At 40.9% G+C, this 25564-nt stretch overlaps 1 protein-coding gene across 1 annotated transcript in view; it reads right to left on the reverse strand.

Moving 5' to 3' along the window:
* Positions 1 to 240: 240 nt before the first annotated feature.
* The window catches only part of POP1 (POP1 homolog, ribonuclease P/MRP subunit), a 40534-nt gene continuing 15210 nt past the window's right edge, over positions 241 to 25564 (reverse strand). The window contains exons 6-16 of the mRNA XM_008057656.1: positions 23252 to 23339; positions 22627 to 22814; positions 20968 to 21224; positions 20750 to 20843; positions 18389 to 18500; positions 17299 to 17418; positions 13120 to 13235; positions 10572 to 10763; positions 9304 to 9458; positions 2603 to 2965; positions 241 to 1041 (exon numbers count right to left, since the gene is read on the reverse strand). Of these exons, the coding sequence (XP_008055847.1) occupies positions 387 to 1041; positions 2603 to 2965; positions 9304 to 9458; positions 10572 to 10763; positions 13120 to 13235; positions 17299 to 17418; positions 18389 to 18500; positions 20750 to 20843; positions 20968 to 21224; positions 22627 to 22814; positions 23252 to 23339 (2340 nt within the window). The 3' untranslated portion in view covers positions 241 to 386. The remainder of the gene's footprint in view (positions 1042 to 2602; positions 2966 to 9303; positions 9459 to 10571; positions 10764 to 13119; positions 13236 to 17298; positions 17419 to 18388; positions 18501 to 20749; positions 20844 to 20967; positions 21225 to 22626; positions 22815 to 23251; positions 23340 to 25564) is intronic.

A 25564-nucleotide genomic window follows, 5' to 3' on the forward strand; every position in this document is an offset into this window, starting at 1 on the left:
CTATTTTTGCTTATCACTCAACTACCAGGTTGTTCAAACAGACCTAACAGCCCTTTGTCCCTAACAGAAAAAGATGTGCCTAACATGTAGAGCCTCTAATTATTTTCAGCAAGAATTACAGACCCAGAGATCATAATACAAGAGCTTCCGGTTGTACATGGCAAATAATTTTGAAGTATTACAGCAGGGACAGGGAAAGCTGGAAATCCATGACACGACTGCAATGATGCAAACATTTCATCATTTGCATTATATATAATTTTTAATTTTTGTTTCCAGGGAGTTTCACATGATATTTTAGAGCAGAAGACAGGAAAACGGGACTCTCCAGTTGTGAGACTTGGCAAACAGTTATTACCTGTGCCCTGTTGGGATGGAGCCCACATTCACACCTCAATAGCAATTCTCGCAAATCGATACTGCAGAGAGGTGGGGGGCCTCAGCAACACGAGGCCCCTCTGGGCTGCCGGCTGGTTGCACAGCATATTCAGCAAGCCTGTCAAGCTCACAAACCCCAGGGCTTCCCCACAGCCAGCGGCCATGGAGAAATCGCCCTGAGTGACGAAGCCAAGGAGCACTCTGGAGCAGTGTGATGTCACACGTGGGAGAGGCCCTGACCACAGCCCCTGGGTCAGCGCTCCCTGCCTGGCTGGGGGATCTCTCCCGGCCAGGCCCTCAGAAGCAGCACAGCCCCGCGTCTGCCTCTTCTCCTTTTTCTTCTTTTCTTTCTGTTTCAGGATCTTGCTCTTGAACAGGTCGCTGTGCTTGGATTCCTGGGGCCCGCAGCAGTGCCGATCCTTATGGAGCTGGAGAAAGTCCTCCTCGGTTGGGATGCAGATCATGGTGTGTGGCTCGGGGCTGCCTTTCCTGAGCAGGGACAGGCTGACCCACACCAGGGCCCTGGGGAAGCGGCCCAAGATGGACAGGCAGGCCTCTCTGGTCAATCCTTGCTGGCCCCTACTGGGAGCTCGCCAGGCTGCCCGACTGTTCTCGGAACTGGGTCCACACCAGGCTGACAGTTGCTTCAGCAATATCCTACTCCTACATGAAGTCAGAGACACACATTTGAGATTTCACACAAGGAAACTAGAGTTAGATTTGTTTATACTATTTGTGAGAAAGTATCAAAATATAATTTTTTTTGAGTTGTAGTCTCACTCTGCCGCCCAGGCTGGAGTGCAGTGGCACGCTCACAGCCACCGCAGACTCAACCTGCTGGGATTAGGCGATCCTTCTGACTCAGCCCTCCAAGTCAAAATATTAACTTTTAAAAAATTAAAATGCACTGTAATACCTTTCAGTAATATTTCTTTTTTCACATGCCTGCCATTCTGAAAGTGAAGGACTAAAAGTTTAAGAAGCTGAAGGCAGAGAAAATAAGACTGAGAAAGAATCTAGGGTTGTAATCACAGTGAGAGGGTGAAAACAAAGAGAAGCTAATATTTTAATGAGAAAAGAAACTCTAAGGGACAGTTTATAAGAAAGAACAATATGAAATTATGAGGTTACTATACAGAAAAATAATTATGAGGCCAAGAATCAGAGCACAGAATACAGGGGAGCTGATAAACAGCTTAGCATGCAGCAGTATTGAGAACAGATGCATTTTATATGGTAGCTTCATGGTTAGGACGATATTATACTGCATGTCATGCTAATCCACCTCAAATTCATATAATTCAAAAGGAACTGAAGAAATTCAGTGATTAAAAGCACTGGGTACAGTGGCACACACTTATAATTCCAGCACTTTGGGAGGCCTAGGTGAAAAGATTGCTTGAGTCCAGGAGTTCAAGACCAGCCTGGGCAACATAAAAGATCTCATCTCTACAAAAGTCAAAAATTAGCTGGGCATAGTGATGCATGCCTGTAGTCCCAGCTACTCGGGAAGCTAAGGCAGAAGGATCACCTGAGCCCAGAAGTTCAAGGCTGCAGTGAGCCATGATTGTGCCGCTGCACCCCAGCCAGGGTAACAGAGTGAGACCCTGACTCAAAAAAACAAACAAAACAAAACAAAAAAACACACACACAGAATGCTTGCTCAGACTAAATGAAATATGTCCTAGAAAAATCTATCTTCGTTTAGGATGACTATATTTTAAATCATCTCATCAATTAGCATCATGCCCTAAATCAAATATTATTAAGCTGTTTCTCTGGGTCCTCTATGAAACACCTAACAACTGGCTTTCCCTTCCAGAAAGTCTATAAATTCACTTGGGTTTTGCATAAAGGAGCGGTGATAACTTTTACATCCTGTAGCCTGTTCAATATTAAAATAAACAGGCACAGCAGCTCACGCCCATAATCCTTGTACTTTGGAAGGTTGAAATGGCAGGACTGCTTGAGACCAGTCTAGGCAACATAGCAAGGCCTTGTATCTACAAAATAAAAAAATTAGCCAGGTGTGGTGGTGTACACCTTTAGTCCCAGCTACTAGGGAGGCTGAAGCAGAAGAATAGCCTGAGCCCAGGTTGTCAAGGCTGCAGTGAGCCGTGATTATGCCACTGCACTCCAGCCTGGGTGACAGAGTGAGACCCTGCCTTACAAAAATAAAATAAAATATACAATCCAAATGTACTCAGGAGTCACCTACACTTACCTAAGAACACAGAGTTGACCGCCAGTGGAAGCAACGTGGTTCTCACTGACCTCCTGGCCCACGACCCTCTCAGGCCCCGCCTGGCCTTGACATTCTGTGTCCATTACTTCTTCCGGCTCCCCGGGGTGATTCCTGGATGTGCCCAACTCATCAGATGGCTGACTTGTCTTCTCAGACGTGGAAGTGTAAGGCACCTCATGTCTTCTTAGGTCACTCTCCTTGCCATTTGGAGATGAAGCTTCAGAAGAGTCTTCGTGGGCCTGGACTCTTGACTCCCAGTCTTGAGTTAACTGCTCCCAGGGACAGCAGAAAGGTGCCAGGGTGCCAAGCTTCACATAGTTAGGTCGTTTGGCAGGAGGGCGTCTAATGAAAAGCAAAGAGGAAAACCAATGTTGAAGAATTTGGGACTGGACAACTAAAATAAGTATGGCCATTATAATGCATCTCTATTTAAAACATACACACAAAGTTTTCTAAGAAATATGTGATAAAGAATAATAACCAATTTACTAGCCAAGTCTTTTGTTTCCTTTGGACTTTAACAGATAACATATCTACAGTGTAGCTCCACATGGCCACTAAACCACCTCAGGAAGTACCATATCTGAAAGCTACAAGTAATTGGTGCCCCTGGAACTATGCAACCATGTCCCTACACACTTATAAGGTTCCAGGTTCCAGTGAAGCTTCTCCCTCACTCTAGTGACCCAGCTGCCCTCCACAAATGCTATATCATTGTCAGTTTCTTATATATCCTCCCAGAGACATTTTTTGTACCTACGAGCAGATAGGTACACATTTCTCTTATTTTTACACAAATGGTAGCATACTAGATACAGTACTTTTTGCTTAACTTCCCTATTTTCATTTAACAAAATATCTTGGAGATCACTTTATACCAGTACAGACAGCTCCCTCATTCTTTTGTGTATCTTACTCTACCACAAGAATATATCCTAATTGACTCAGACAGTCCTCTATTGAAGGACACTGACTACTTTCAAACCTTTTGATTCTACAATCAACGCTACAGTGAATGACCTTGAACATGCTGCAAATGTGCAAGTACATCCAGAGGATGAGTACCTGGGAGTGGAACTGCCAAGGTAGAATATGAGCTTTTTTGATTTTGACAGATACTTCCAAAGTGCCCTCCACAACGGTGATACTAATTGACCTTCCTAGCGATGTATAAATGAAGTAGAACCTTTGAGAAATACTATAAGTTAGTGAGAACCAAAGCCTGATCCCAAGAAGTAGAGATTGGCCTGGCTTTGGCCATTCTTGCCTGGAGGACTCCTAGCAGTCCAAGACAAAATCTTCAGGTGATGGTCTACTCCAGGAAAGGCCAAACATTCCTTCTCTCATTTACTTCTTGCTGTGTGCTGTGTCCTAAGACCTCAAATGGACATGAACTTGTAGGCTTGACTGAGGATTCACGCTGAGCCTATACTCTCAAGGTCAAACCAAATGTGTACTGGTCTCCTAAGAGAGGCAGATGACAAAGCACTTCCTGGGTACCACCTCACCCAGAGAACTTCCAAAGCCCAAAGGGACAACCATGTACATCCATTTCAATCCCTCACATAGAGAGCACATTTAATTCACAGACTATGTAGTGTTGGAACATGGTTCAGGAGGACACAATATTCTTACAAACCTCTTTGAGCTTTTAGGTGCAAATGGAATAAACAGTACGGAAAGGGGGATTTGAAATGATAACTTTCTAAAGCTTAAAGAAAAGATAATCAAGAGAAGTGAAGGCAATTCCTAGTCTGAGTTAAGTAAAATAGCAAGAATAGGATACTAAGGAAATAAGACACAATCTGAATTGTGGTTAGGTTTTTAAAAATAGCTCCTTCATCCCCCCCAAAAAGGTAAATACGATTTAAACAAATTCTCCCTCGGTTTTATATGTAAATTATCAGGTATTAGGTCATGGATAGAGGGAGCCTGTACTAGGCACACATCCCTCTGCTCCCAGTATAGAGCAATATTAGATGAAGTAAGAGAATACAGATGGTAAGAGGTAGGAGTGTGAGTCTGGGGTCAGAAATGGCTTCCTGTTTTGTAAAACAGTTTCATTCTTCACACAAATGTAAATCCAGGAAAGACTAGAATAACAGTAACAATAACAATAGCTAACACTCACTGAGCAATTACCCTGTGCCACTGCTGCTCCAAGTGCTTTATAAATCTTAACTCCTTTAATCCTTGCACAAAGAGACTGGCTAGGATTTCACTTCTGAATTCATTTTCTCTTCTGAGCACAGTGCTAGGTTACACAGCCTCATCTTCCTTGTGGCCGACAGAACAGGAGTAGAAGTGACATGTGTGGCAATCCTGGGCCAGCCCATGTTCCTCCATGTTCCTCCTCCCTCTGCCAGCTGTACACAAAAGACCCCCGAGACCCTGGAGAGACAGTGAACCCCCAGGACAGAAGGGGCCCTGATCTCTGAAGCATCAGCCCCTGGTCCAGAAAGAAAACTTTTGTTGTGTTAAGGCACTGAAATTTGAGGTTTGTTTGTTTCAGCAACTAGCACTGCCCTCAATAATGGAGTCCTCCTCATACATACAACCACACCATGAGATGGGTTCCTATCTACGCCCCAAAGCTAATACATGGCAGAGCTAAGATACAAACCTCATCAGTGTGACTTCATTATCATTACATTACATTGCCTCTTAGAAATAGGTAAATATTTGTGTCATCTGACTAGAAAGGACTTTCTAAGCAGAACACTAAAGCCTAAAACCATGTAAGAAAAAAATGTGTTTCAGGCGGGGCTCGGTGGCTCTGCCTGTAATCCCAGCACTTTGGGAGGCCAAGGTAAGTGGACTGCCTGAGCCTGCGGATTCGAAACCCACCTGGGCAACTTGGCGAGACCTTGTCTCTACAGTAAAAAATAATAATTAAAAAAAATCAGCTGGGCGTGGTAGTTCCAGCTACTTGGAAGGCTGAGGCGGAAGGATCGCCAGAGTCCACACTGCACTCCAGTGTGGACAAGAGTGGGATTCCAACTTAAAAAAAAAAAAAAAAAAAAAAAGTGTTCCAATACATATAAAATTATAAGGCAAAGAAAGCAAGGAATAATATTTACAAAGTATATCAAAAAGAGTAAATAAAAAAAGTTTATAAAATCAATAAAAGGAGTTGAATTAACATTAAGAACGCTCCAAAAAAAATCAATAAAGGGGCAGATAAATATTCTGATAGAAAAAGGAGCAAAAGAAATAAATGGGCTCAGTGGCTCAGCCTGTAATCCCAGCACTTTGGGAGGCCGAGGCGAGTGGATTGCCTGAGCCCGTGGGTTCGAGACCAGCCCAGACAACTTGGCAAGACCTCGTCTCTACAATAAATCAAAAATTAGTCAGGCGTGGTAGCACATGCCTGTAGTTCCAGCTACTTGGAAGGCTGAGGCGGAAGGATCGCCAGAGCCCTGGGGTGGCCGTGAGGGCGTCACTGCACTCCAGCCTGGGTGACAGAGTGACATTCCAACTCCAAAAATAAAAAAAAGAAAGAAATGAGCAATTTACAAAAAAGACACAAAATGGCAAAACACACACATAATATTCAAGGTCACTAGTAAACAGAAATTAAAACAATAAGATCCCATTTTTTCCCACCAGTCTAGGCAATAAAAGACTGATAATAGCCTCTGTTGGTCAGAGTGAGGGAAAATAGAAATCTATAGCTACAGATAGAATGCTCAATTTAGTACAAACAGCCATTGGGCAATAGCAGATCACACGCCTTAAAGTGAACACCTTTTTTTTAAGCCAGACACCTCACTCACAGAGAATTAGCCTAAGCTCATTGCTTTCTCCCCTACAGTCCCTTTCCAGAGCTGGCTGGTTCTCTCTCACGGCCCAGGGATGTGCAGGGATGGTCTCCTGATGTGTCCAGACCATTCTTCTTCACCTCCTTCCTCCTCCAAGGGCCCAGGTGCCCGGTCCTGGGTCACACCCACACTGTCAGATAAACCATTGACTCTCTCTCCTTGGTCAGGTTGTCTACCAACTTCCAGGCAGCCCCGTTCATATGCCACACTGCTTTCCCCTCCGCTGCCATGACTCATCATCACCCCCAGTGACCTCCGCATCTACACAAATCATCCTTCCAATGCCCTGGGGCCATCATTTCACACCCTCATGCCCTATCTCTCACATCCCCACCTCAAGCACCCACTCTCCTGGTCATACCTTAGGTTTGGTCACTGCCAACACCTGCTCCCCCTTAAAATCTCAACGTCAAGTACCCTGCTCTCAGAGTCATGCGACATTCCCCACAACAATGCCTCAGCCATTCACCTCCTGTATAAACACAATCTTAAGTGAATGCTCTTGACACTTCTTATAAATCTCTTACAGCTGACTGGAGAAACCAGTCAATTCCAGCCTCCACTCTCCCAGAAACTGCTGACATCAATTCCTGAGATCTCCAAGAGCCTCTCTCCCCTCCTTACTCCTGGCTCATCACCTCGCCTCTTTTTTCACAGTCACAGTCAGGAGAGTGAGGACCTAACCTATCTAAATCTGTGTTTATATTTCAGAGGCAGCCTAATAGCCGTTAGAATCAGCAGGATCTAAATAAATATGGGTTAAACGTATGAACACGAGACAAATATGGAAAGATGAACATAGAGAGGTGTTCACAGAAGCACATGACAAAAAACTGGCAATAACCAAAGGGCCACTGATAAACTATGGTGCAACCACACCGCAATCCGACGTGACCACTCAAAGTTATGTTTTGAACAAGAGCTGGCAGGCTGTGACTCATGGGCCAAATCTGGCCTGCTGGTTATTTTTATATGACCCATGAGCTAAGAATGCTTTTTACATTTTTAAGTGCTTGAAAAACACAAAAGAATAATATTTTATGACAGATGAAAATTATATGAAATTCAAATGAGTGTCCATAAATAAAATGTGATTGGAACACAGCCATGCTCATTCATTTACATGTCATCTGCAGCTGTGTTCGTGCCACAATGGCAGGGTTGAGTAGTTGCCACGGAGACCAAAGGGTTCACACAGCCAAAAATATTTATCATCTGGCCTGCTACCAAGAAAGTTTATCAATACTTGGTTTAGAGTCATATTTTTTTTATATGAGAAAAGAATTCAAAATATATTGTTTAAAAGGCAGATTTCAAAACAGTACCATCCTTTTGCTTAAAAAAAAATTGTATCGGCCGAACTCGGTGGCTCAGCCTGGAATCCCAGCACTTTGGGAGGCCAAGGCGAGTGGATTGCCTGAGCCCATGGGTTCAAGACCAGCCTGGGCAACTTGGTGAGACCTGTCTCGACATAAATCAAAAATTAGCCAGGCATGGTAGCATGCTCCTGTAGTTCTGGTTACTTGGAAGGCTGAGGTGAAAGGATTGCTGGAGCCTAGCGGGTCGACACTGGAGTGGCTGTGAGTGTGCCACTGCACTCCAGCCTGGGTGATGGAGTGAAACTCCAACTCAAAAAAAAAAAATTGTATGGAAAATCTGCATGCATAAAAAATCTTAAAAAATGAGAAGTATTATTGTCAATTATTATTTAGTAACAACACACAGAAGACCCTCCACTACATATTATGAGTGATACAATGATGTACAACACAAAATCACTGCCTTTAGAGAGCTGATAAGCTACCAATCCAGGTATCACCACTCATTCACTAATTCATTCATTCATTCATTCATTCATTCATCCACCATTCAGAACATGGTTTGGGTCAGGCACTCTGCCTGTCTCTGTGATTGCAGCAGTGAACAGATGAAGCTCATAGACAAGGAAATTCATCAAACAACAAGCACAAGTTACTAAGGCCCCAATGCACCAGGCACTGGCTAGACACTGCAGATGCCAAAACAAACGAGAGATGAGTCTCTCTGCTTCTGGAAGCTACAGTTTGGTAGGGAATACAGGTTCCCCATGTTAAAATGTACTTCACAATATAAAGAAAACCAGGCCTCTCACTGGCCACACCTCCAACGAAAAAGGAAGAGAAAAAAAGTCTAGATAGATAGATACTAAACTATAAAAATAGTGCTTATCTCTCTCTACATGGCAGGACTATACAACATTATCTTCTATATATTTTCATAGTTTCATTAAAATTTTATAATTCTGTTCAAATGGCTCTGGTAAAAATAAAAATAAATTGTATACACATTTATTTATGGACACTCAAGTTTGAATTTCTATAATTTTCATCTGTCATAAAATATTATTCTTTTGTGTTTTTCAACCACTAAAAAATGCAAAAAGCATTCTTAGCTCATGGGTCAAACAAAAATAGCCAGCAGCCCAGATTTGGCCCATGAGTCACAGCCTGCCACACTTTCATACTTCTATAATCAGTTTTTTAAAACACAGTTTCCATTTTGGAGGGGGAGAAGGCTGGTGGCAGGAATCTATTAACAAGTGTCTGAAACTCATGTCCACAGACTCCATTATTAATGGAAGCAAACAGAAGGATTTGTAATCCAAATGATCCTATAAAAGCCAGATAGATAAAAGACAACCTCCTGACTTAAGTAATATCTTAATTACTTCTCAGCAATGCTGAACTCAAGGAAAAGTCTACAAAACTCCACATTATAGAATAAAACTTACCAAAGCTATCGCAAACATTGTTGGCCAATATGAACAGGCCTTTCTTCTCTTCCTAAAACATTATCAAACTCAAGAAGCCGGTTTCTTACCTTTTGTACTTTTCAAGAAGATTCTTAGCTTGTTCTTCAGCAAACAGAATCCCAGCGGGGCAGTCTGGAAAATCGCCTGGGATGTTGGGTGACCTTTTATACTGAGAATGTACTACAGTCTCTTTTAATCCCCCAACTCTTGCACCTCGATAGATCTATAAGAAATGTCAAAAGACACAGTCAGTTTCCCAACTTGAAGTGGAATTGCCTGATTGTTCATGTGAGAATAATGAGAAACAACCTAAATGCACATCAAAAGAATGGGTAAACATATACAGCGGGTGACCATGCAACAGTAAAAGTTTGATTTAAACTTCATCAGTTTACATGGAAAAATCTCAATGCCCAGTGGCTATAGCAAGCTGCAAAAGCACATATACAATTAGGTACACAGTCTAAAAACATGCCAAATACAGTAATTTTATTGTGGGATACAAACACACTTAATAAAGCTATAAAATATTCATGGTAGTGAGAAACATCAAAATCAGAACAGGGATTATTTTAGAAGGAAAAAACAAAATGAGACTGGAGAATGTATGGTACACAAGGTACTTCCAATGAATCTGTAATGTTTTATTTCTTAAGCTGGATGGTAGGTAAAGTACATAGGCACTGATTATGTCAATATATAGACTTTTCTTTATGCTTGAAATATTTCATAATTTAAAAAATTAAGTAGATTTATTTTTTAAAATTCCCACTCTCAAATGATTAATTGAATGCCCCTTGTACTACAGAGGCTAAAAATTAATTACCAGCATGACAGGGTAGCCCGCCTTTTACACTCTCTAGCATCAAAGTAATATTTAAAATAACCATTTTAAAAAAATTAGATTTTAATCAAATTTGTAGCTGCAGTTGGTATACAGAAGTATAGGATTATAATCAACATTTTAGAAGCAAAAAAATGTATTTTATACTTCTGTAAAAGTTAAGGCTTTTGCTTTTAAACTATGACAAATTGTCAAGTCAAAAACTTCATCATTTTGTTACCACTATTCAAAAATCAGGCCACTTTAAAAAAACCTCAACAATTCACAATATGTCAGCATAGGTCTTATCATGAGAACCTGGCCTCAGGGACAGTATGCATGAAGTAGCTTATATCCAGGATTACAGCTCTAAAGCACAGAAATATACCACCCGGTGTCTAAGTTGTACATAAAGTCTGGGACATTTTCAGCTCTCATTTTGTATTAGGAATGTATGCAGTTAGGAATGTATGCAGTGTTGCAACTGTTAGTCAGAATCAAAAGGTAACTTACAAATGGAATCCAGAAAGCCATGCCCCAGCCCTTTGGGAGTAGGACATCCCAGCCACTTCCCCAGCCCCGTCGGTCTTCACCAGTCACTTTTCCTGGCTGCTGAATCAAAAGCACAGGTATCTTGGATTCATGGGGACCTAAAATAAGCTGTGACCCAGGCACCAGCAATTCACTTCTCATCCGGTTTAAATCCTAAAGTGGAAAAAAATAATTCAAGACAAACAACCCTAGTCTTCTGGGAGATTCTACCAGGTCTCCCTATAAACAGTTTTAGGAAGGTAACTGTTCTTTTAAAAAGGTCAGAGATAACTTTCATAAATAAATGTCAGCCATTTTAAGTATAAGGTACTCTTCCTATAAATAAAGATTGTCCTCTATGGTAGTGTTTTGGTAGAAAATGCCAAATTATCTAAAGTTTGTTAAAATTGGGCTAGAATATACTAGATGATTCAAAGTTATAAAATGATATATATCATTCTGCTGATCTCTCATATCAAGATTAATCTTACATTTGATTCTCTGTCCCTACATTTATTTTGATTAATATTTACTGGCCAGGCACAATGGCTAATGCCTAAAATCCTAGCACTTTGGGAAACCAAGGCAGGAGGATTGCTTGAGCCCAGGAGTTCGAGATCAGCCTAGGCAACCTAGAAAGACCCTATCCCAAATAAATAAATAAACAAACAAAATAAAAATAAATTTTAAAAAAGATGTGTTGTAATGAAGTAATATAAGGTACAAATGAGTGACAACTTTTCAGGGATGGGCAACTGGAAAAAATACTCTGACTCTTGAGAAAATTTTTCATCAAGTCTTTAGATTTAAAATAGAAAATGCTATAAATTACTATAAGGGGAAATGTAGGGAGTAACAACATCCTTTCAGACTTTTCTTGGAGCTGTAAAAAGAAATTAAAAGGTAGGTCATTTAGAAAATTTACTCAATTTAGAAAACTTACCCACTCAATTTAGAAAAACTAGACAAGGGACCACCTCCATGCTGTAGTCTAACTGCTACCCTCGGATGTTCTTCAAGCCATGTCCAAGTCCTGATTCTTCTTTTTTACCTTTGCTCAAGTCTCTGCTACCTTCTCTGTATTGGTAATTCCAAAATATGTATCCCTTTAGCCCTGGCTTTTCCTCCTGGAATTGAAACCGTATCCTAGGCCTTCACTCCTGAGAAGTCCCACAGCCTGGGGATAAACTTGGCTTACCCAGGACAGAGCTCATCATCTTTCCACTGTACCTGCTCTCCTCTTGCATTCCCCACCCAGCTGAGCAATGCCATGACTCACACTTCAGTCCTTTCAAACATTTACTAACTACCTCTTATGTGCTTTTCTAGAACCCGGGAACGTGGCAATGAGCAAGGGGAGACATGGTTCTGGCTCTCTTTTGGCAGAGATCCTAAACCCAAGCCAGAAAGGGAGGAGCTAATCTCACGCCTCCCCGCTGATGACCTCCCATCTCCCAATCAACCACCAGTCTTGTCAATTTCCCCTTCCAGGAATATGTGTTAAACCCCATCCCCGCCCCTGCAGCCACACTGCCACCCTTCAGGCCCCACCATGTCACACCAGGATTATCTCAAGGGTCTTTTTGAGGCCATGCCACTCACAGTGCTCTCTCCAGCTCTCCCACTCCCCACCCACACCCCCAGTCTAATCCACCCTCCATACTGCTTGCTGCCAGCATGGAATCTCATCATGTCACTCCTGCCTTAAAACTTCCAATGGTGCCTCATGCCTCCAGTCCAGCTCCTTAAAATGCCTCCAGGTCTTCTATGCCCTGGTCCCTATTTACCTCTTCAGTTTCATCTCTTGCCCCTACCTCAACTCCAAGCTCCTGATCTACTTGGAGACTCATGAACATGTCATTTTGTTTTTAGTCTGGGCCCCTGCACTTGCTGTTCTCACTTGTTGCAGTCTTTTCTCCACTGCAGCCTTGACCCTGCCCCTAAGAAGTCTGGTTAATCCTGACTCCTACCTCAAATACCAGCCATCCATCCAGGGGGCCAGCCTCACTCCCCTGGTCTGGGCTCAGGACGCCTTCCACAGGCTTCTTTAGGGCCCTGTACTTCTTCGACCATACCCTAGTCATCCATCCCAGCATCTAATACAATGCCTAGCCCTGGTGGGTGCTCAACCACAGTGAAATCAAAGACAGAACATTTGAGAGAAGAAAAAAAAAAAGAAAAGAAAAGAAAAACATACTTAAACCATGAGATCATCATTGCAAGAATAAGTCTTTGTATTAACTTTTTTTAAGAGATTATTCTTACTTTATCTCTAAGAACAGAAAAAAAACCATAGTATGTATGCTTATTCTTAGATTCTTATCCTTAGATAATAGATAAGATCCTTCTCTTATTCTTAGAACAGAAAAAAATCATAGTATATATCATGAGTAAGGGATCGACAAGTTGTCTGAAAATAAAAGGAAGTCTGGGAGTCTACAGACAATGAAATAACTTTTTATAGTCTCTAAAATGATGAATGCAACCTGCCATTCATGACTTGACCGAGAATCCTTACACTATGAGTTACCTGGTCCGAGATTTTATTCTCTGTGACACTCTTACAGATATCCTGGTTCCAGATAAAGCTATGTGCACACTCCACAGGCACGCCCTCCAGGAGCAGCTGTCTAATGCTCTCCTTATCTAAGAGGGAAAAGAAACAGCCTTCAAATCACATCCTTCAGACCAGTGAAGTCGAACCCTAAATGCTGGCAATAGACCTGCTACAAGAAAATATTTTACAGGTATTTACTTAACTTATTCAGAAGAGTTTACTTGGCAAGAAATTAAGTTATTCTTATCGTTGGTTTCATAATCTATGAAATAGCAAAGGTTCCTAAACTGTTCTCTTTGATAGCTTTCAAGTATAATATGCAAACACCACAATATTAAATTGCCTCTAAATAACTGCCTAATTCCACATTTAAGATAATCAAACTGTAGAAGTTACTGCAGAGGCAAACAATTTCTCAATAATATGGTATATGAAACCAGGCACAGTGGTACAAGCCCGTAGTCCCAGCTACTCAGGAGGCTGAAACAAGAGGATTGCTTGAGCTCAGAAGTTCAACCAACATAGCAAGCCCTGTCTCTGAAACAGTAATAATAATAATAATATGCCATATTAAAAGCACAAGACATATTTTAACTACTGGCTTCAGGGTTCTGTATATCATCCCTGACTCAATGGTGATGAACCAACAGATATCATCTTCTTCTGCCCCATATTACAAGTCTCTGATATTGAACTATTTATGCCTTTCTATAGAACATATTTGTTCATCTCTTTAAAATAATATTTTCTGTGAAACATAGTGTTTCAACTCTTTAAACACACCACACATGCTAGAAAGTATTCTAGTGGAAAGGGGAAGGCATTTTCTTCAATGATAAATACCTATATTGACAGAAGTAACTTACAAATGCAGTTTAAACACTAGGAAAAAAAATGATTTCAGATCTTATTTTATTGGACTGAAGAATTTTTTTTTAAAAAGCTAGACAATTCATGAGTTTGGGCTATGGTTCTAAAATGCCAATACAGAAACATTACTCCAAGGCACATACCTGCGTGGGCCTGATGGCTGGGGAAAAAAATAAGTTGGAAGCGACTGGGCCACAGCGTAACAGATTTTGGGGGGAAAACAACGTTAGAGAAAATTACAGAAAATTATGTTGATGAAAAGATCTGAGCTGAAAGCTACTTAAAAGCCGTGACTGCTTCTGTACATAACTCTTCCTCATGGAGATAACAGTCAACAGATTCTCAAGTAACAGCGCCGTGTGCTGTGCAAGCTCTTGCAGCCTGTCTCGGAGCAGACAAGCTCCAATCCCAACAGCCTCGGCCTACCCAGGGTGCTTTCCTGAGAAGCGCTGCCACAGATGTGCATGAAAGAGTTGGGATTTCATTCAGACTGAGCTGCAGACAAAAGAGATGGCTGATACTTAGAGTGTGAAGGCACAGGAAAGCACTACCTCATCTGCAAATATTCTAAAAAATAAGAATTAATAAAACAAAGTAGATAGTGCGTCCAGACGACAGAATATTATTCAGCACTAAGAAGAAATGTGCTATTGAGCCATGAAAAGACATGGAGGAAACTTAAAACGCATATTACGAAGTGAAAGAAGCCAATTCGAAAAGGCTACATACTGTTTGATTCCAACTGTGTGACAACCTGGAAAAGGTAAAACTATGGAGACAGTAAAAAGATCAGTGGTTGCCAGGGGTTGGGGAGAAGAATGAACATACAGGACACAGAGGATTTTTAGGACAGTGAATCTACTCTGTATGATACTATTATGGTGAATACATGTCATCATACATTTGTCAAAATCCATGAACTGTACAACACCAAAGTCAACCTTAATGCAAACTACAGCCTTTAGGTGATAATGATGTGTCAGTGCAGGTTCATGGATTGTAACTAATGTACTACACTGGTAGGGACATCGAGTGTGTGGACACTGTGCATGTGAAGGGACAGAAGGTACACAGGAACCCTGTACTTTATGCTCAAATTTGCCTTAAACCTAAATTGCATTAAAAAATAAGTCTATCTAAAACAAAGTAGATTAGCCGGGAGTGATAGTGCATGCCTGTAACCCCAGCTATTGGGGAGGCTGTGGCAGGAAGATGGCTTAAGCCCAGGAGGTCAAAGCTGCAGTGAGTTATGATCAAGCCACTGCACTGCATCCTGGGTGACACAGCAAGACCCCATCTCTAAAAGAAAAACAAGCAAAAAACTCCTCAAGGTAGAGTCTGTCTGAAGGCAAAGGGGAAGGCTCTTTGAGGTTAATAATCTTCCCTTCGCTAGGGAGAGAAAAAGGATAAGGCCAGCTGAGTCAGTGTGTACATTAGTGTGCCTAGATTGACTGTCAAGTCTGAATGTGATTCTGAGTCCTTCCCCCAAGACTCACATAAAACATTCACCGTTTCCTACCCAGATAAAAGCCCTTTAACTGATTATAACTCTAGAATTTTGACAAAGATGGAAGGAAATGGCTTGCTTTCTCCTTTCTTAAATGTATTTAAGGATCACCCAAAGTTAAATTAAAACTTTCTTAATGAGTTTTACTTAGAGAAGCAAAGAAATCTTTTATGAACTGACCTAGACCATCAAAGAATATTTCTAACCTTAGTTTTGAATTGAGTCTTCCTGGATGAGATGTTACATTTGTTAATAATATTGATACAATACTAATTCCTTAAAAAGTTTATTTCTTCCTGTAGCTCACATACCAGATAAAATACTCCTTCAAGGAAATTACTTAAAATAAGGCCAGGTGCAGTGGCTCACAGCCATAATTCCAGCACTTGGGAGGCCGAGGTAGGAGGATCACTTGAGCCCAGGAGTTCAAGACCAGCCTGAGCAATATAGCAAGACCTTGTCTCTAAAAAAATCAAAAAATTAGCTGGGTGCAGTGTTGTGCCCCTATAGTCCTAGCTACTTGGGAGGCTGAGGTGGAAGGAACGCCTGAGACCAGGGGACCGAGGCTGCCGTGAGTTATGATCAAGCCACTGCTCTCCAGCCTGGGTGACATAGTGAGATTCCTCCTCAAAAATAAAAAAGAAAGAAATTACTTAAAACACATTTTAATAAACTACCACAACAATGACTAACAAGACGGTAACCTGTTATGGCAGAAATTAAATCATGTTTTTCAAGATAGACTTTAATTTTCCTTGCACTGATTCATATTAACATAAAAGTCTCAGAAAGGATTTAATATAGAACTGCCTCATTCCAAAAAAGAATTTCAGGTAGCAAGAGAAACTAAATAGAGCTTAAGTATATCTTTAAGGTGATTACAATGCTCAACACTTAAGTGTAATAAACACTGCAACTATTATGTTGCACCAGACCATATAGGCATTCAAAAAGAAAAGAGGCAGTAACTTGTTGATTAAAGTCTTAGGCTCCGTAATTAACTAACTTACCCATATATCTTCAAACTCCTCACTCATCCAATCCACCTTTCATGTGAAGTTCTGACAGAGCAATTTATTACCCTCTTAATAAGTTATCTAACTACATGTGAAGAGGTCAAAAAAATTCTAAATTTGTAATGACACAAATCTGTATTTTTTTCCTCCAAAAATTCACAAGTTAATTTTAATTATTCTTCCAATTAATCGTGTTTAAATGACAGTAACTATAACGAACGAGACATTACCACAATTGCTGCAAATCCCAGATCAGACTTCAATTTTTGTCCACCATCCTACACCACTCCAGTCAATCAGCTTTCTCAGGCAACTCTACTCAGTCTAAACCAAGACACCTTAGACTCCAGCACCTGGGATGGCCTTGCCAGGATTCGAACCTGGATCATCTGCATGGTTAGACAGAGGCTTCCACTGAGCACAAGACCAGCTTCGGGTGCAGATCCCTTCCTCACAATTAAAATTCTAAAATGCCAGGCATTTTAGAGAACATAGTTGGCAGAGAGACAGGTTTTACCAGAGACTAAACCTAGACACTCAGAAAACAAAATGAACATAAGCATCAGGCTACATGTTTTAGTTGAAAGATACTTTGACACATACTATCTCGTTTGATTGTAATCATCTTATAAAGCAGGCCGGTAAAGACTAGTTGTTTACAGATGACATTACTATAGAAGTGTCAGAGACGGAACTCTTCTCACTAGACAGGACTGCTCAACATCAAAAGGAAAACCTGGCGTGTTTCAAGAACTTTACCTTGGCATTTTTCTGGATTGGTCAGAGCTTTGAACTTCTTTTGAGGCAGATTTATTCGAGGATCCCCAACTGTCAGTCCCAGAATAGTACCTGCCGGAATTTCTGCTGGTGATGCTATTCCTTTAAAAACAACAAAAAGAACAAAAATTTTAAAAAGAAGTTCATAGAAAGTCATTCATAATACATATATATTTGCTTATACTGTCAAATTCTTCAGATTAAAAAAAAATTTTTTTTGATATCCGTAATTCATTGCAGCCTCAAACTCCTAGACTTAAGTTATCCTCCTAACTCAGTCTCCCAAACTTCTGGGACTATAGGTGTGAGGCACCATGTCTGGCTAAATCTTTCCAATTTTCTAATGAAACTTTCTTCTTGGGCTAATTATTCAAAAACATGTACTCCCTTTTTTCCCATTGATACTTTTAGAGAATTAACATTTACAAAAAAGTGAAATTTCTTGCAAAAAACCTTGACATAAAAAAGGTTATTTTATGACATAAGCACACATGCTTCTATCAGTGCTAAGCTGGCAGCTCTGAACACAAATGCAGTCATGTGTAGGGAAACATAGATCTTGGGGCAGTACCTTGCATATGTATTCAGCCATAATATCAGACTGCCAGTTATTTAGAATATGAACATCTTGTTTGTTGTTTTATAACCAGACATGAATATAACACGTATTCATTGAATCCTGGAACCTCTCTTACTGGCTTCTCTTGCTGTATCATAACAAACAGCAGCAGGCCAGCCTCAGTGGCCCACACCTATAATTTCAGCACTTTGGGGGGCCAACGTGGGAAGATTTGGGCAACACAGCAAAATCTTAATTCTAAAAAAAAAAAGAATTAGCCAGGCATGGTGGCATGTGCCTGTAGTCTCAGCAACTCAGAAGGCTGAGGTGGAAGAATCACCTGAGCCCAGGAGGTCGAGGCTGCCATGAGCTGTGATCATCGTGATCATGCCACTGCACTCAAGCCTAGGCCACAGAGTGAGACCCCAGATGAAAAAAAAAGAAAGGGCTCTTTTAACCTCCTCCCCCCCACTCCTTTCCTCCCCAATACAACCCAGCATGCCCTCAGTATACCTCCCAACAATTCAAAAATGGCTTGTTGTCTGTGATGAAGGGAAACGCTATCAGGATTCTTACAGGCTTCACTCCACCAGCAGTGAGGTATCTTCTCTGTGTCCTCTTCCCCCTGCAAGATAGCAACTCCAGTTCACCAGACAAATAATGAATCTCTCTTAATAATTTTGTTATGATTGTGGTATCAGCCCCCACCCCTTTTTTCCTCCGTGTGTGGGAATGAATGTGTTATGGGGAAAACCAGTTGCCACTATATTTAATACAGTAATTAGTACTATGGTTCTGGAACCAAACTTCCTAGGTTCAGACATTTGCTTCCCAACTTTTTAGCTCCCATGGGGCACATTCTCTATGTCAGGCAGTGTGCTAAGCACTGGGAAAAGAGTAAAGAACAAGACCAACCCTCTCCTGCCCTCATGAAGCTCACAGTCTAACGAGAGCCACAGACAGACATTACATAAGTATACAAATCCATACACTGAGGAAATATATAAGATTGTCTGAAAACAAGAAGGATGTAATTTACCTTGGGGAATCAGGAAAGGATTCTAGAGGGAAATGGGATAGACTGAATGATGTAAACTGTAACCTGAAGAGTGAGGAAGATTCAGATAAGCAAAGGATGGTGGAGGAGGAATGTTCAGCTGGTGGAAAAAAAAGAAGGTGTGAAGGCTCTGAGGGAGGCGGAAACTGACATGGTCGCCTGAGAGCACACCAGTGTGGCTCATGTGCAGAAGGTGAGGAGATGAGTCCTCAGAGGCAAGAAGACGTGAGATTTCACAGGTCACCTTCAGGGCTTTGGATTTTATCTTAAATGCCATGAGAAGCTATTCAAAAACTTTTCATCAGGAAACAACAGGGTGTGAATAAATGTTATGAGATCAATCTGCTACTGAAAAGGGGAACTGTAGAGGAAGGGTAAGAAGCTCCTCCATGGTCCAGGCAAGAGACAACAGCAGTTGAGACCACAGTGGAGGAAACAAAGATGGAAAGAAGTGGCTTCTGTTTTTTAAGACATCTTTCTTCTAAAAGCTCAGGATCTGCTCAGTTCTGTCATCATATTTGACCATGTCAAATCAGTGAGAAGCACAGGTACTGGAAAATGAACTGCACTAAGACAGAAAAACAGTCTCTGAAGCCAGTGTCAAATTCCTAACCTAGTCTCTGCACTCTGGGCCTGCACTGTCCAACACAGCAGCCACTACCCAAAAAAGCTATTCATATTTAATTTTTAGCTAATTTAAATTAAATAAAGGACCAGGCACGGTGGCTCATGCTTGTAATTCCAGCACTTTGGGAGGCCAAAGCAGGAGAATCGCTTGAGTCTAGGAGTTTGAGACCAGCCTGGACAACATAGTGAAACCTCATCACTACAAACAAAATTATTTTAATTAGTTGGATTGCCAGGTGCTGTGGCTCACACCTGTAATTCCAGCACTTTGAGAAGCCAAGGTGAGAGGATTGTCTGAGCCCAGAGATTCAAGACCAGCCTGGGCAACTTGGCGAGACCTCATCTCTACAATAAATCAAAAAATTAGCCAGGCATGGTGGCACACACCTGTGGTTCCAGCCACCTGGAAGGCTGAGGAGGAAAGATTGCCTGATCCCCTGAGTATGCTACTGCACTCCAGCTTGGGCGACACAGGAAGACTCTGACTCAAAAATAAATAAATAAATAAAAATAAAAATTAGTTGGACACGTTGGCATGTGCCAGCTACTTGGGAGGCTAAGGTGGGAGGATCATTTGAGCCCAGGAGGTCAAGGCTACAGTGAGCGGGATCACACCACTGCATTCCAGCCTGAGTAATAGAGTGAAACCTGTCTCAAAAAAAAAATTAAATAAAGGTACAAATTCAGTCACTCTAGCCACATTTCAAGTGCTCAACTGTCACATGTGGCTAGTGGTCATCATTTTAGATAGCACAAAGGAACACCATCCTCACAGAAAGTTCTACTGGAAATGCTGAATTAGACACATCACTCCTAAACATTTTAGGGGATCACATATCCCTAAAACTAGCCCCAGAAAACAAGCACAAACACACAAAAACTGGCACACAATTACAGGAATTTTAGGGACGCCCTACCCATGAAGCAGAAGCTAAGACCCTTCTACAAGACTTAAAGCTGCAAGAACAGTCTGTATTTAAGTAAGAACAGTCAGCTTCTGATCATATCCACTTAGATGTAGTCCTCTAATAGAAATGAAAGATAAAATCTTTGATAATAAGCATAAGCCGGGATGTTTAAAATGTTTAAAAGCCACAGCCCAAAGTATTACCAAATTATATATTAGGTTTTGCAAATTTGTCAAGAAAAACATGATTAGAAAACAGCATTACATTCACATTTACTCTTACAGTGTGGACAGAAGCAGTTTTCAGCGCCTCCGTTAGGATGGAGGTGGAAAGTGGACCAATCAGGCGGAACCTGTTCATCTCCATTGTCAAATCACTGAAAAAGAAAAAAGACTGTATGATGGAAACTTCCCTTACATACATCGTCTGTGCCACTGACAGAAATGAAGCCAGTCTCTACTGAAAATGCCCAGTAGGTTCATAGCAAGTTCGGCCCATACTTGATTATGATGCCTGTGGCTGGAGAAATCCAAGAATATGGTAGACATGGGTCTCTAGTTCCATCACCAATAACTTTTTTAATTGGTTTAGCATTTTCTCCATCATCTTTCCTTTTTCTTTTCTTGCCAATTTTCTCATCAGGCAGTTCGGTTTGGCTTTTTTCTTGGGATGACACCAGAAGTGAGTCAGGGATGCAGATAGCTGATTTGAAGGGATCTGTACACTGGCACACTGCTTTCAGTTCCTCTAAGATATCCTAAAAATATAAACATTTACTTTTAGGTTTTGAAATTAAAGATATTATTACAAGTTTAGTTGTTTTTTTTGTTTTTGGTTTTTTAAGTTGGAGTCTCACTCCATTGCCCAGGTTGGAGTGCAGTGGCACACTCACGGCCGCCCCAGCATTGACTTGCTATGCTCAGGGGATCCTTTCACCTCAGCCTTCCAAGTAGATGGAACTACAGACACGCACTACCACACCCGGGTAATTTTGTATTTATTGTAGAGACAAGGTCTCACCAAGTTGCCTAGGCTGGTCGTGAACCCCTGGGCTCAGGCAATCCTCTAGCCTCGGCCTCCCAGAGTGCTGGGATTATAGGCTTGAGCTACTGCACCCAGCCGGTTTATTTATACTTTTAAAAATTCACATTTTGAGCTGGGCTCAGTGGCTCAGCCTGTAATCCCGCGCCTTTGGGAGGCTGATGTGAGTGGATTGCCTGAGCCCGCGGGTTCGAGACCCGCCTGGGCAGCAAGACCTCATCTCTACAAAAAAAAAAAAAAATCAGCCGGGCGTGGTAGTGCATGCCTGTAATTCCGGCTACTTGGAAGGCTGAGGCAGAAGGATCGCCGGAGCCCAGCAGGTGAGTGGCCACTGTACTCCAGTCTGGGCGACAGAGTGAGACTCCAACTCAAAAAAAAAAAAAAAAAAAAAATTCACATCTTTATCCCTTCCTAAATTAAACTGATCACCATCAAAAAGCTTTTTTGGTTCTTCTGAAAAGTGTATGCCATTTTAAACAAAAAAATAACTAAATGTCAAATATTACAAAACAACATTATCACGCTGACCAAATTTTTTTTAAAAAGCAGTGAGTATGTTAAAGAAGGGAAGCTAAGCTAAATGCAGTGTAGAAAGTCATCAGAATTACTCAAAACAGCTTCTCATTATCAAACAGGCTCTAACAAGCACTTAAACACAAATGAGCCAATTCAGGCAGGGTGGAAGCATTAGTCCAAATTCACATTTCAAATCAGTAGCCTAAGGCTGGCTTTCATCTCTACTTCTGCTCATGATTTACTAAAAAATGAGAGGTCAAGATCTGCTTCATTTATTAGATGACCAAGTTCTGAGGATCTAACATAGTGCATGGGTAGTGATGGATATGTTAATTAATTTTATTGTGGTAATCATTACACAATGTATACATATATCAAATATCACATTGTATATCTTAAATAGTCACATTTTGTTGAGTAAATATTTTTAAATAAATAAATTTTTTTAATTTGCTTCATTCACTATTCATACAACTGACCCCATATTCAAATACCTAAGCATCAAGCAAACTTTCATACTACTTAAATTCCTACAGCACTGCCTTCCAACAGTAATAAGAATGCAGTCACAGAATGACAGGGAAGTAATTGTAGGATTATACCTGTTTAAGAGTCGGATGCAGCCAGATCCACAACTGTCTGATCCCAAGAGTATCCCCAGGGGTCCTCTGGGACTTCCAGATGAACGTGACAGGGCCAAGCAGTTCCCTGGGATATTTATTCGCCCGGTAGAGCACGAGCCTCCCTTGACGCTTTCCAGACAAGCAGTGAACTGCTGCAAACGTCAATCCTTACATAAACAAACACAAACTTCCATGATTCCAGGTGTTGAGACTGGCGTCCCATCTCCTGATAGCCACAGTATTTGTTACTGTCTGTCTCCATGAGGGGTAAAGTTGTAGTTCTGAGCACTGCTTAGATCAAAGCCTGGCACACAATAAGCTCAATAATTATTTATTAAATGAATGATTTAGTGAGAGTTTCAAGTTTCTTTCTACCCAAGTTCATGCCACCAGAAACATATATCTCTCACTTTACACTTGATAATGTTAGACATGATTTAAAAGTCACCCCTACTTTTCTTAAATTAACATAGTCATTGGGAACAAGAAGTGCTTCATACATTTTTATATATGTTTAAATTCCAAAATGCTTGCAGTAGACACTTACTTATGAAATAAGTAAAAACATGAAGACTAAAATAGGACTCAGCTTTGAAGCGTTTACCTGTGTCAATGCTACACATCTGGGAGAGCGCCTGTAGTATTTCTTCCTCTTTGCCTTTCAATTCCAAACAACAGTAGTAGGATAAATCCTACACAGAGGAGGAGACACAATTAAATACTCAGGAATTTACATGGGGATAAACTGCTAAGGTGCCAAAAGCCATAGAAAACCTCTAGAGACCCAAGACACAGAACAAACTGCTAAAGCTATGTTCTTATAAGTCAAAATCTAAACCTTCTCCTGGCTGATGGTCTGGGGGAAAAAAAAAAATCTAAAACTGTCTATACCAATTACGTTAGCAAATATTTTCAAGCCAATGTGAATCAAAACCAAAATGAATCTTCATTTAAAATGTAAGTGACTGTGTCCTGCTTTTTAGATAATTTGTGTTTTACCCCATACTCATATGCAAGTTCTATGGAGGCTATCTAACTGCTGCTTCTAAGTAAAGGTAGACTACACAAGATGGTAATAAGTTCTGCAAAATTATGCTATCGTTGTTCACTTTGGTTAGCTAATTCAGGACCTCAAGATCACTTGACACTGAGCCTAGAAACACATTGTTGCAATGAGCAATAACATCAATTTAAATAAGATGCCTTTGGGAGGCTGAGGTGAGTGGATTGCCTGAGCCCACGGGTTCGAGACCCGCCTGGGCAACTTGGCGAGACCTCATCTCTACAATACATCAAAAAATCAGCCGGGCGTGGTATCGCACGCCTGTAGTTCCAGCTACTTGGAAGGCTGAGGCGGAAGGATCTCCAGAGCCCAGCAGGTCAAGGCCTGGCCACCGCACTCCAGTCTGGGTGACAGAGTGAGACTCCAACTCAAAAAAATAAAAAATAAATAAATAAGATGAAGAAAGATCAGACTGAGCCAATGAAATCAATGTTAAAAGCTCTTTAACAGTTATGACAGTTGCTATCATAATAGTAATAATTGTCAATAGTCACTGAAGGGTTACTGAGTGCCAGCACTGAGCTAACCCCTTATATGAATTGTCACTTGGTCTCCCAACAACCTAAAGCACCAAGTACGGTTATCTAATCTGGCATACAAGGAGACTGGGACAGAGATTACTACCTGAATATATGATGGGGGACCCAAACCCAGAATTTATTTATAAAAAATTGTGTATTTATTCTTACATGTTTATACTTCAGTCACTTTCAAGGTACTCTCCATTTGATGCAATACACCTGTCAAGACGCTTTTTCCACTGCTCAAAACAGTTTTTTAGCTTGTCCATTTGAGGACTTTTTTCATTGGAAAACAAACAAAAAAAGTCACTCGGGGCAAGATGGAGTAAATGGGGAGGGTGGGGCACAGGGGTCATGCCATTTTTGGTCAAAACCTGCTGAACACACAACGAGGTATGGGCAGGTGTGCTCATAAATCATCCATCATGAAATGGGCAAACATGTTGAAAGAATCTATAAAAAAAAATTTATTGAAGCCAAACAGACTCTCACAACAATGCTAGCTGGCACACTGATGCCAAAGGGTTCCTAGAACACTACAAGGTGAGTGCCCTCTGTTGGGAGCCAACATCTATAGCTACATGGCTGAGGCCTGTAAAGGCCCATCTGGAAGATCGCCTCTGACATAGGATATCAGTTATACCTATAATATTGGCGTGTGATTAGTGACCAGTGTGCATACATGGCAGTAAAACTTATAAGTAAATCTCAATACACCTGATGGAAGGTGCATAGCAGAATTATTTCTCTCTGTCTTTCTAAGTTTTACTTCTTTCTAGATATTTTTTAACTTCTATTTCCTGGTAGACTGGGTAGTCAGCTCTTGTTCCCTAAAGCTGTTTCCCCTAGGGCTAAAATTAGAAACTAAATAGTTTTGTTGCCCTGCCCCTAGCCAGGCAGAACATTTTCTTTTGTCGTTAATTACTGAAACTCTGTCTGCTTCAGCCCATGGCCGCCATCTTGGCAGCCCTGCATTTCCTTGTTCAAGAGTGTGACAGCTACTATTTGATTTTTAGAGTAGACTTGTTAGGATAAAATATATACATATACACTCATAGTTGCGTAATTTATGCTTGCTGTTTTGTTTCCTTTTGCTACATTATTCAAATATAATAATTACTCTACGATTTATAAAGAATTAATGATGAGGTATTAGCTTAATAGGATATAGCATAGTATTAAAGTCCAATCACTAGATCATATAAAAATTAAAGTTTAGACATATGAAACATATGAATTATAGTAAAGTTTTGTAGTTTAAGAATAAGTTTTAACTGAGTTATTGCATTACGTTAATCATAATAGTTAATAGTATAACTGACAGTAAGTCATT

This window comes from Carlito syrichta, unplaced genomic scaffold (genome assembly GCF_000164805.1).
Source record: "Carlito syrichta isolate Samal-C Ts95f unplaced genomic scaffold, Tarsius_syrichta-2.0.1 Scaffold303102, whole genome shotgun sequence".
In the NCBI taxonomy this organism is placed as follows: Eukaryota; Metazoa; Chordata; class Mammalia; order Primates; family Tarsiidae; genus Carlito; species Carlito syrichta.